This window comes from Palaemon carinicauda, chromosome 6 (genome assembly GCF_036898095.1).
Source record: "Palaemon carinicauda isolate YSFRI2023 chromosome 6, ASM3689809v2, whole genome shotgun sequence".
Classification (NCBI taxonomy): Eukaryota; Metazoa; Arthropoda; class Malacostraca; order Decapoda; family Palaemonidae; genus Palaemon; species Palaemon carinicauda.
Genome location: NC_090730.1, coordinates 166,145,983 through 166,158,582, shown reverse-complemented (window position 1 = coordinate 166,158,582; position 12,600 = coordinate 166,145,983). Strand labels below are relative to the sequence as shown.

Sequence of the window (12,600 nt, the reverse complement as noted above, 5' to 3'; positions counted from 1 at the left end):
CCTAAATCAATACTGTTCTCATCAATCTCCCGTCCAACATTGGAATGCAAAGTCACTAAAACAGTCCTAATTTCTGATCAGTACAGCCGCATACTATGTCTTACAGGTCTCTGCAGGCCCACTATAACAATACTCGAACACCGTCATTCCCCGCCTAACATGAATTCACTCCTTGGGCCTCTGACCAGATATGCCATTTCAATAGCTCCTGTTAACTATTAATGTTTATGACACACTCTCAAATAGCAACACAGTAGCTTACTTCTAGTTCCAGGAAAGTTATATGAATATAGAACAGCATCACAGACTAGTACAGACTGGTAACAGGAAATATTCTACATTCATAATTGTTATGCGATACACTGGATTCCAGGGACGGATGTACTCACTCTTTTCTATATACCTACAGTAGTGAGCTAGATAATCTTCCCTTACACTCCCTACTGAGTGTAGGGGGCTGCTGTCAATACCTTGATTATATAGCTATCAATACCTGGAGAGGAATAATAACAGATTAAAAGTATTTTTTTTGGAAAAAGGCACAGAGGGATAATCAAAATTAAGTTTCTAATAATAATACAAAAAATTACTATTTTTTTCATAGCCACAAACCATCTAATTAAGTTTTCCTAGATACAAACCATTTTTTTCTATTTCAATGTCATTACCTTAACGTTTCTAATGGAGGGTGGAGAGAGAGATGGAGGTCTCTCTCTTTTCCTATTTATCGGTGGTGAGGATTTACCAGGTTTTTGCACCTTCCCTACCACAGGTGCCCCTGGTAACTTTGTTTCAGGTGGAACTTCCATCAAATCAGGCAAGGACATGGCCTGAAAGAGGTTAGTACTATTGTTGGTAATAGGGGATGAAGTTTGTATAGAAGTGGGCAGTGTTGCAGTTTTAATACACAGTGGCAAAGCCTTGGAAGGCAATATGCTTACCTTGTCACATAAAACTTTACTATCATTAGATGATGTATTTCTTTTTTTGGAATTACTGGCAGCACTATGTGGGTTCGATGTCTCTAGTGGTATATTTTCTCTTGATTTCAGTGCCTTTGCATAGCTGTTTGGTTTTTTCAGTAGTCTTTTGGCATGTCCTACACTTATGTGTTCTACACTGAATTTGTTGAGGGCTGCTTCTTCAAGCTTATAAATCTCGCAGCTCCTGTCAGTGGATTTATGGTTTGAATTACAATTCAAACAGCTGGGCTCAAGTGTACACTCTCCATGATAAGGACTGGCACAGATGCTACACATTTTTTTCATTTTTACAAACTTTAGAAAGATGTCCAAATTTGAAACATTTGAAGCATTGTAAGGGCTTTTGTTTAAAAGGTCGAACTTTTATTCTTTCATTTTCAATATCGATGTGGAAAGGCACATCAGCATCCTGGAAAGTGAGGATAATCATTGACGTCCCAGGAATCTTATGCACTTTCCACACTGTTAATGGGCACATGGCTAGTATTTCCTCTTCTGTAAATTCGTACAGATCTTTATTGAAGACTACTCCCCTTTCGTAACTAAAGTTTAGGTGGGGTTTGACATCTAACATATCCTCATCACTGCTTGTTGTAAGGTTAGACAGTATTACTGATTGCGTGTATGATTTTGCATGGATTAGGAAGCTATTTTTCCCAAAGCGAGATATATCACCTGGTGCAATGGTTCCTACCTTTTTCTGAATTAGTTTGCTAATTTTAAAATAATTCCCATTACTGTACTCCCTTTAGGCTCGGCAACAAGCCACATTGGTGGTTTTGGCTTTCCTTGGGGGAGCATAGTTGAATAGATATCTTTCTCAAACCAGTCAGCAGGTCTATATACATCCAAACTGTTTGATATGTTATCACATAGGGCACCCATGACATTTAAGTTATTAATTTTGATATCATTGATGTTACATATTGCATTGAATGCTTCTTCATGATTATTATAAGTTATCCAAGAATACCATTTTTCATTTTCAAATTTCATTCTAATTTCTTTTATCACTCCATAGCATCTAAATGCTTTATATATCATATCATATATTCAGTATTTATTGGAATTTGGGTAACATGAAGGATTCTTAGTTTCCCTTTGTTACCCGACTTAATTGGTTTTAAAACATTAGTAGAGGGGTCCTTTTTTGTTCCTAGGTCGTCAAGAGAATTTTCCTTAATTGAATTAGCAGAGGTCGTCAACAGTGCCGGGGGAGAGTCAGCGTATCCAGGGGATGGGGGTTCGTTACTTAAAGAATCCATTAGACGAGAGAGAGAGGAAAGGGTTAGTTTGATGTACCTGCTCGAGAATGTTAGGCTATCACACGTCAGAAAGGAAATTTGCACTCTCCACTATCGGCACAATGAGAGTATACTTCCCAGATGGTCCACTCCATACCCTACCCGAAGGATAGCATTAAAACAGATATAGAGGCACAGGTGTAAGCTGAACCCGCCTGTTAGGACTGAGACCAAGAAATTATGGAATCATCCTCCCCATATCTGTAATGACGGGCTTCCGGCCAAAAGCAGAGTGTCCTACCCCAAGCATTGGATCCCCCTGGATTCCGAAGACCCAACACTTGAGAATAGTTCCGCCAAAAAGGTCTAAACCATCTTCGGGATGGCTGAAATCATCCAATACTCTCACATATAGCTTTGAGCGCAAACACCTCCCAACTGTGACACCTCCTCCCACTCATCAAAGCAGGCAGCAATAAAGGATGTATGAACATCCCCGCCGGGGCTACAATGGATGTAGAAACATCCAAGCCATAAAAAAAAAAAAAAAAAAAAAAAAAATAATAAAGATATATGTACATAATATATACACATATATAATGAGGGAAATTTTTCTCATTGAGTTTGGAAAGCAAGACGAAAGAAAGTTTATGAAATTAGGATAAGGTCGAAGTAATATTGAGAAAAAGAAAAAGGTGAAAGAGAGAAATTTAGATTCGAACTGGGGGAGCAATTTCCCCAAGTTCGAGAGCCCTCTTGCCCGTCACCAAGTTTCAGCACGGGAATGAAATGCCGTGCTGAAGCTCAATGACTTCATCAAGGCATTCTCTCATTAAGAGGGCGATGGGGGAACAGTCCGGCTCATCCGACTCTCCTGAGGATGGGTAATCCTCATCCGCAGGGGAGGGAGAGAACGTCTGGGGGGGAGAAGGAGCCTTGCGCAAAGATCTGCGAGGAGACAGGATAGCCCTCGGAGGTGTCTCCACGGAGGGGACTCCTCTCTTCCTCTTCAGGGGGGAGGAAGCCGCCACTGATTTGTGACACAAGTCAGAGAGGACAGGCTTCATAGCCTGCACAAGAGCTCTGACCAGGGTCCCGAACAAGGGCTACTGGCTGACAGTAGCGCTGTCAGACACTCCCTCTGGAGGGAAGGGGATCATTCGATCCCTTGGAGGAGTCGACAAACGAGGGTTCGCCTGAAAAGAAGCTGAAATGAGAGAGTATTTAGACCTGACCGGGAACCGCCCCTCCTTCGGCGAGTGCGCTATTCTGCGCTTGCGGGGAGGGGAACGAGATAATGACCTGTCAGCCTGACGACGATCACGCTAGAGGTCGCGCGATGGGCCCTGTCCTGGGTCGCGCGCGGAAAGATCGTGCACCATAGGAATTTTGCGCTCGCGTGCGCGCAGGCGTGAGAGGTTGGTGGCGCAGGCGCGAGGGTGCGGTGGCATGTAGGCGATGGCACAGGCGTGTGGGCGCGATGGCGCGCGTAGGAGATGGCGAGGGCGTGTGGCGCGCAGGAGCTGGATCGTGAGGAGGCGTTGAAGGCTGGATGCGAGGGCGCGCAGTAGCCTGATGCGGTACTGATGGGCGCGAGTGAGTAGTAGTGCGTGGGCGCGTATCTGGAAGAACTGGGCAAGGGCGCGAGAGCGCAGCCCCGTGATAGTGCGAGGGTGGGTCTGCGCGTTGGAGCGCAGGTGGGCGCTGAGCCGTCTGAACAGGTATGTTAACCTGTGGGCGCGCTGGGCGCGTAAGAGATCGTAAGCGCGCAGGTGTGCGTTGCTGTGATGGGCGCGCAGGGCGTGCGATCGGATTAGGGCGCACAGGTGTGCGCTGTTGAGTTGCATGGGGCGCCTTGAGAGCAACTGGAACCTGGCGCGCGACTGGAGGAGCGCATGTAGGATTGCGCGGTCTGGAAGGAGAGTCCAGGGGTACCTGAGAGCGCCTGTGCACTAACTTAGGCACCTCCTGGACTGCGCGCTGAGATGTAGAAGCGTGTTGGCGAGCGCGTGTGCGCTGTGTCAGGAACTGCGCGCGATGGGCGTGCCTCGCGCCTAACTCCAGAAGGGCACTACGAGTCTAGAGGTACCTGTGAGCGCCTGTGCGCTAACCTAGGTGCCTCTTGGACTGCGCGTGACGTGGCAGGAACCGGTGAACGCTGGGGCACAGGTGGGCGAGTGTGCGCAGGTGAGCGCTGGTGCGCTAAATCAGGAACTGGTGGTGGGCACCGGGGCGCAGAAGGATGTGGGGGAGCAGGGGAACCCTGCCGCGTAATAAGAACAGGAGCGCGCACGCGCGCAGGTGAGCGCTGTGGCGCTAAGTCTGGAATGGCAGCAGCAGCATGAGGGCGCGCAGGTTTAACCTGGCGCTTAAGGGTATGAGGCACAGATTTGCGCTCAAGTCCCTTATGCCCCGAAGGGACCAGTGCCTGCACAATGGCAGGTTCAGGTGGCGCGTAAAGCGCATCAGCATCCTCAAAGGGTGACGGCAGGTCAGCAGGTCTGGAGGAAGACTGGTCACAGGGTTCCGAAGGACGACCTTCCTCCGAAGAGGATCGCGAACGATCCCCGGAGAGGTCTAAGGTGGTAGCTGGCAGGATCGGCGAACGGCGAGTCGTCTCCTCCGCAGAGGACTGTGGGGACGACGAGCTGAAGAGGCGCCTCCTAACTCCCTTGTGAGGAGAAGGAAGACCTCTATGGCGAAGGGGAGGACGAACCTTCCGCCTTATATGCCCACGAGGGGCCGTGGGGTCAGCGAGCTGACCATCGTAGGGCCTCCGAAGAGGAGTCTCTGTGAGAATCACCGGCAGGAGAGACCGCAGGAACGGGGGTTTGACTAGACCCACGAGATGCCTCCGTCACAACAACGTCAACAACAGACAGAGGATCTATCCCTGCTGTAGTTGGCGATTGTTTGACAGCTGCACCTAGTTTGATCATGTCAAATAGGGCTTCCCTGGAGGGCGAACCCTGCAGCTCTAAGGAAGCCCAAAGCTGTAATAAATCATTGTTATTTACAGCCAAATCAATATTTAAATCCTCCTCCGGGGGAGGAGGGGCAGCTGCTTTGCTATGGGAGGCAACTACTTCTCCCGCACCCCGGGATCGGTCAACAGCAATACGGTCTACGCTACCACTCGCCGGCCTCTCGGAAGAGACCGCTCGAGGGGGAGCTTCGGAGGAAGAAAGGGCTACGGAAGAAGGAGTCTTGGAATTTTCTCTCTTCAAAGAAGCCTCTGAAACAGAAATATCCCTTTTAGACTTTTTCTTCCGGCGCCGGGCAAACCTCTCCCACTGGGAGGTAGACCACTCCCTACATTCAATACATACGTTACCGCTATCACACCGTTGGCCCCTACAATGAGGACACAAGGTGTGGGGATCGGTGTTGACCGCCGACATAAAAGTCCCACAAGGGCGGCCAGGAAGTCCAGGGCACGTACGCATAATCAGTAGAGGCCAACTTCAAACACACTGTGAGGAAGAAAAAGCAAAAACAGATTAATGGCAGTCAAAGCGAGGGAGAGAGCAGACAGGTCTGTTCTTCGCCCGAGCCAAAAGTAAAGTGAAGCACTCACTAGCGTGTGTGTGGGGGGGGGGGGGGGGGGTTAGCAAGCTACCCCTCCCTACCCCCCCCCCCCCCCGCTAACTAGCGGTGGGGTAGTAAACCCTCGTTAAAATTCTAATGGCTCGTCATTCAGCTACGCCGCAGTAATTACCCCATGTAAATAGCGTGGTTTGTATTTCAGTTACGGAACAAATCTTGTTATTAGCCTTCCTGTGCTTCTTCAGCTTCTTCTGAGAAGAATTGCTATGATGAAAAGGGGACGAGAAGGAGAACTGATTTACACAACAATGTGTCCTTATCCTCAATAATAGGATTTTGTGCTCTGTCAAGGAATGACCATTCACTAGGTACTGGTACAAACAATGGCCGCCTTCACACCGGTCTCGCTGACCCCAAAGATACGAGTGACTGAGAAAACTGTAGCAGTTTGAAAAAGAACAGCAGTAACTATAACATTAAGCTCTCAATCACTTACTGACTCCAAAAGTGCCAATAGGCATGTGACCATTTAAGCTTGCTTGAGAAGGTGTGATTGTGCTTATCAGCTTGGCTCCATGACAGTGAAAGGAGGTAGTGTGAATGATACTCCATCAGCAGACCCTATGGTGCTGGAAATTGACCTGGGTAAGATGGTTCACCTGCAACTGATGAGATGATAGTGGCTGTCACACCAGGCTCACAAACGAGTTCAAATTTGGCAAGGAAAGACCTTAAACAGATGGGAGTGGAAGGACATATCTGAGACCTTTGTCCTGCAATGAACTAGTTACAGCTGTACAACAATAACAACAAATTATTATTATCATTATTACTAGCTAAGCTACAACCCTAGTGGGAAAAGCAAGATGCTATAAGCCCAAGGGCTCCAACAGGGAAAAATAGCCCAGTGAGGAAAGGAAATAAGGAAATAAACAATATAAGAAGTAATTAACAATTTAAATGAAATATTTCAAAAACATTAACAACATTAAAACAAATATTTCATATGTAAACTATTAAAAGACATATGTCGGCCTGTTCAACATAATCTACTGATACAACTACCCGATTAGGAAGATCATTCCACAACTTGGTCACAGATGGAATAAAACTTCTAGAGTACTGTGTTGTATTGACTCTCATGATGGAGAAGGCCCGACTATTAGATTTAATGCAGACATTTCTAATCCACTGCAAGACAGGTCTCAGTCACGTCCTTATTCATGTCTAGGTTTGCCCAGTTTTCATCACCCCACTAGCCAACTGCAGATTGGTGATGGTGGGAGACTTTTGTCTGATAGCTCACAGCAAACCAACCTAGTATTGGGTACCCCTGACTAATACAGCTTTGCTCATTATGACGATATATAAACCTTTTTACCATGTTAAGGTATTCCGTATCCCCACTCAGTAGACAACAAAGATACCAGTCGATGCACGTGTTCTGTATTAGCAAGAAGTGTGAACGATACCCCTATCGGCCTACCATATATTGCTGGATATCAGTCCAGGTAGGACTGTTTACCCTCAACTGATGAAATAACAGTGGCTGTCACACCAGGCTAAAGATGGCTAACAGACTCCAAAGGCCTCAGTTGATGCATGAAGTCCGTAATAGAAAGATACATTTGCATGAACGATACCCCAATCAGCCAACCATACGGTGCTGCATACCAGTCTAGGCAAGATCATTTTTATTACTACAAGAAGTGGGTGCTTACACCTCAACCTCCCTTGGCCTACATTGTTGGTGTTTGGTCCGAGTGGGACCACTTACCCGTACGCAAAACAACAATGTTGATTACTATACAATATTGATTGACATTCAGTTTGGCTGATCCCAAAAGTACAAGTTAGCAGAATAGTACTGTAGCTCCCTCCCAAAGGAAAAGAGCAATTCCTATAAGCCATAAGAAGCTTTTAGTGAAAGGCCCTCCACACAACTTATTTCTTCATATCCATCTTCTTAAGGAAAATATGTCCAATGACGAAAAAGGAAGGATTAGAGGTTTGGCAGAGGAGGCTATGACAGAGTGAACTACCTTCTTTTCAACCATTCTTCCATGCTGTCATAGAGGAGTTATGACCTTAGTGACTGATAATAACTGTATTCCTTCGAATAAGAAGAAGGAAGTTACAAGAGCTTCCTCCACAGCAACACAAATCACTACACAAAAGGTTTTTGTCACAATGGGGAGCACTTGGAACACTGCGCTACTTTTACACAGGGGTAACCACAAGGGGGCATATTGGCAGTCCTAGATGCTCGCCAACACGAAATGATGTTCACTAGAGTATTGGACACAGTAGTTTAACATCTTCCTAATTGCAAGAATGTGAATAATACACTTAAGTGGGGAAACTACATACAATCACCCACTCCTAAAGGTTTGCATTTATTCTATTAGAAACAAGATTAGCTTTACCATATAATCCTCTTTTGGTGCACTTCTGTTGTGACAGTGAGAACACTTGCAAATGAAATAAATATTCCTATGACAAACAAAAGAAGGAAAAGATCCAACAGTTGAAAATGAGCATGCAACAGTGTGTCTGTAATGGTTGCAACCAAAGAAAAAAGTAGCTAGTCTGTGACAGGCAGGTGGATGAGAGTTCTGTCTTGCACCACCATTTCTTAACCACATGCCTTATTAAAAATTCAATGGCTGCCCCAGCTCCGCTGAAGACATATCTCTAAACTAAAGGATGAAAAGTCTATATAGCTGTTGGAACAAATAAGCAATTGAAAAAACTGAAATGCAGCTTCTCTCAACAGAATTTTATAACTTGAAGTTGAAAAAATGCTGTACAATATACAATATTTTATCATTACTATGATGATGGGAGCAGGCATGAGCTTTACATTGGCCTGGTTATGGCTCTTCTTTATTTTCTAAAAAGTCTTAAAATTATTGATATTTTACAAGAGTACAGGGCTTCTGTCACAGTCATCACAGTTGCATTCCTACTTATTTTCATTTTCATTGGGTGCCATGAAATCTAACAATCTTGTTTTCATAATAGAGGGCTTGATAAGTGAATTACAATACAGATTATTTACCTTTTCTATTATATATACTGCATAGTATACTAAAAACTAGAGGGGCACTCAGTAGAGCGCAGACCTCCGCCGCGGCAGCTTATTTCTCGACCTTGACCTTGACATGTATTAATTGGCGTGAATTTTCATACACTCAAATATAAACCAAGTTTGAAGTCTCTATGACAACAATGTCCAAACTTATGGCTGATTATGTGAACTGGACATTTTGCTTGACTGTGACCTTGACCTTCAAAAATTTAATAATTTCCAGCTTTTTACATTAAAGTTAATCCCTGCAAGTTTCATTAACCTACGATCAAAATTGTGGCCAGGAAGCTGTTCACAAACAAACACACATACAGGGGGTAAAACATAACCTCCTTCCAACTTGATTAGCGGAGGTAACAATCAATATCCTGAACATATCCCTCACCTTGATTTAGAAGAATCCTTACATGCTGGAAGAAGAGAGTGGGAGCCAAATTAGTTTTCCTCCTAAAACTTGTAGCCCATGGCATGCTGGTAGAAAATAGCATAGCGGCCCATCCTAAAACCAACGCCCCAGCAAATCCTGCCCAGACTGTTGGCGAGAGTGGCAGGAGAAATCCCCAGGGGTCGATAACAGGGAGGCCCTTTCTTGCAGTGATGCATCGTTCATCGTAGTAGAAAGACATGCTGAAGTCAACCACCTGGAATCGGCTCCAGGTAAGGCCAAAGGATCCCAGTGCCATATCAGCTTCCTGTGTTTATAGATGTATATATTTTTCCATCAGTTTAATTCTAATCAATATGCTACATTAATGTTATTTTTCTATACTGTGTATGTAGTATAAGAGCCAATATATAAATAAAATATTGGAAAACTGAATACATAACAAAAACTAAACTGAAATAAAGCAAAAACTTGAAATTACATTCTAGAACTGAAAAAAAAAAACAGTACAGTTCATACACAGTTACCTAAAAACAGCTATAACACCAATGACAAATAAAATTACTCAATGAAATTATGAAATGCAATTGACAAATATAAGAGGCCTGGAAGATGAACTAAAAGAGATGAGTAAACTGATAGTACCTGGTCAGTACTTGATATGAACCTGGTACTGTACGTAGTTAATGAAGGAGTTATTTCTCCCCCCTACCCCCCCAACATAAAAGGGGAGACGCTCTCTGGAATCAAATAACTGACATATGATAACCAATGTGTTTGGTATTCATTCCACCATTCTCTCCCTTAACTCTAAATTATATTAATCCCATCTCAATGCATTTGAACATATTTCGTTCTGCCACTATCTTCAGTGATCTTAACTTTGCATTCTACCATTTCATAACTACTGTATAATCCTTTCTGTTTCCTTGGCTATCTTATCCTGTATTTCCTTTTTAAAGTTTTTATAATTTAAATAGGGAATATTTGTTTTAATGTTGTTGCTGTTCTGAAAATATTCCATTTTTCCTTATTTCCTTTCCTCACTGGGCTATTTTCCATGTTGGGGCCCCTGGGCTTATAGCATCCTGCTTTTCCAACTAGGGTTGTAGCTTAGGATTTAATAATAATAATAATAATAATAATAAGGAAATAAAGAAATGGGAAAGAAAGGGTCACATGCCTGGCCTAAGGTGCTGGTGTTTGGTTCGAGTAGGACTGCTCACCTACACCCTGTGCAACAACAGTAACTGTAACAGTAGCGAGCACTCAACTTGCCTCACACCCAAAGGCACCAGTTAGCTGGGGTGTACCATCCCTCCGTCCCAAAGGAAAAGAGTGATCGCTAAATCCCAAGGAGATTTTAGTGAAAAGCCTTCTCATGCGGGTACAGTATCTTTTTTGTTTTCTTGTTCTCAAGAAGAAGCGACTAACAAAGAGAAGAGGATGGGGAAAAGGTTAGCAGAAGAATTAGAGAAAGTGAATTTCTTTTACTTCTCCCTGGCAAACATTCTTCCTTACTGTCAAAGAGGAGTCATGGTCTGGATGACTGATAATGACTCTGCTCCTGTGAAAGCAGAAGCTGTAAGGGCTTCCTCTTCCACAACTCAAACCTACACTGGGTTTCTTGTCACACAGGGAGCAATCACCAAGGTGACACCACACTACACTGCTTTAACACTGGAGTAACCAAACCTGGGCACACTGGCAGCAACACGTGGCTGTCAGCATAAAATGATATTCACAATCGGACATACTGGAATTCATCGTCTACCTAATGCAACACGCTCCAGTGTTTGTCCTCATCATGAATAAGTCCGTTCCGTCACTAGGACAGAAAGTGGCATGTAATCGGAGGCAGACGAAGGCCTGGGCAAGACCAGGTATGAGGGAAGAGATCTCCTGATAGGAGAGTAAGTGGCGCTCGACGAGGCACATCGTATCCCTGGTGCCACGAGTTGGGGCAGAGGGTCAACCATGTTTTCCACATTTTCTGCCTACTAGACAATGCATGTTCTCTAATACAGCATCAAATGGTACCATTACCTCTGACAAGAGCAAGTCCGTGAAAGAGGGAGATGCTGCTGTTGAACCTCCAGGCCAGAAGGGAGATGGAGGATGCAACAGCTCTTTCATCACCTCCAAAACGGACTGTGTGCTATGCACACGTCTGTTCCGATCGGCTATTGGAGTAGCCGATGCTACCAGGCTGAGCCCAACCAACGGGGTAGCCGAGACCACCTAAGACACTAGCTGGAATGCGAAGGTTCCAGCCCCAACAACACGGGTCCTGTCCCCCTTCCCCAAATGAGAGTTGATGTTGCAGGACTTTTTCGACCCTTCTTCCTCTTACTCTAGTGAGAAATAGTCTGTATCGGAGTAGGAAGACAAGGAAAAAGACGAAAAGGAATAGCTTACACACTTTTTCCACTTTCTAGCTCTTGCTCCTGGCTCTGCCTGCAGAATAGTCAAAGTCGGAGAGACTGTCAATGACGACACTCCCCCCAGGTGAAGAAACCACACAGGTTACTCCGACAAGCTGCAACACTGGGGCACACTGTCAAAGGGGAAGGCACTCTCACACGGCACAGCGACCAGTCAACACGAAGGGATGAAGGCACAACCACTAACAGAGGTTGGAAGCACAGACCCCGGATCCCGTTGGCACAAGGGTTCGGGCAAACGACAGAAGGGAAGGAGGGGAAAGTACTGGCACTAGGTCAGGAATAGGGGTCTCACCAGGAACACAGGTCACTTGCTTAGATTTACTAGACTTACCCTTAAGTTTCTTTATTACCGTTTCCGACATCTACACTTTGATCTCAGAGCCAGAAGCAACCAAACCGGGGGCATCACCACTTTCTTCACATCTGGTGCCACAGAAGGATCACAAACCTGCATAGGGGGGGAGGGGTAGGGGTAACCTTGGTTATCACTTCCCTCAAAATAATCATAAGGGCCGATCTAAAAGACCTATGGAGGCCCAACCCTTCCTTAGGTGAAACTCATCGTCAATAAACTGCCCAGTCACCCTAGAAATCTCATTAACCTCCGCAGGAGAGCGAACAATCGGAGTTCCCAGTACACCAACAAAGCCTGAAAAAGATGCCAATGTCAAACCACAGTCTGCTGACCCGTGCATCGTACTCTCTAGGGATTGATCCAGGGGCGTAAGCACAGATGCGTCCGCACCAGACCTAACCCCTGATGACAGAGCAACGGCGGAACCCTACGCCGGTGTTATCTTAGGTGTTGCCCAGTCAGACTCCAACGAACGCCTAGCATGCTTTTTCCTCTTCATTGCATACACCTGCCATTTCACTGGAAACCACAATCGACACTTGGCACAAA

At 45.2% G+C, this 12,600-nt stretch overlaps 1 protein-coding gene across 2 annotated transcripts in view; it reads right to left on the bottom strand.

Annotated features, from left to right (window-relative positions):
* The window catches only part of LOC137642794 (glutamate receptor ionotropic, kainate glr-3-like), a 117,432-nt gene that overhangs the window by 84,509 nt on the left and 20,323 nt on the right, over positions 1-12,600 (bottom strand). For both annotated transcript variants that reach the window (XM_068375651.1, XM_068375650.1), the window contains exon 5: positions 9,250-9,556. In XM_068375651.1, the coding sequence (XP_068231752.1) occupies positions 9,250-9,556 (307 nt within the window). The remainder of the gene's footprint in view (positions 1-9,249; positions 9,557-12,600) is intronic.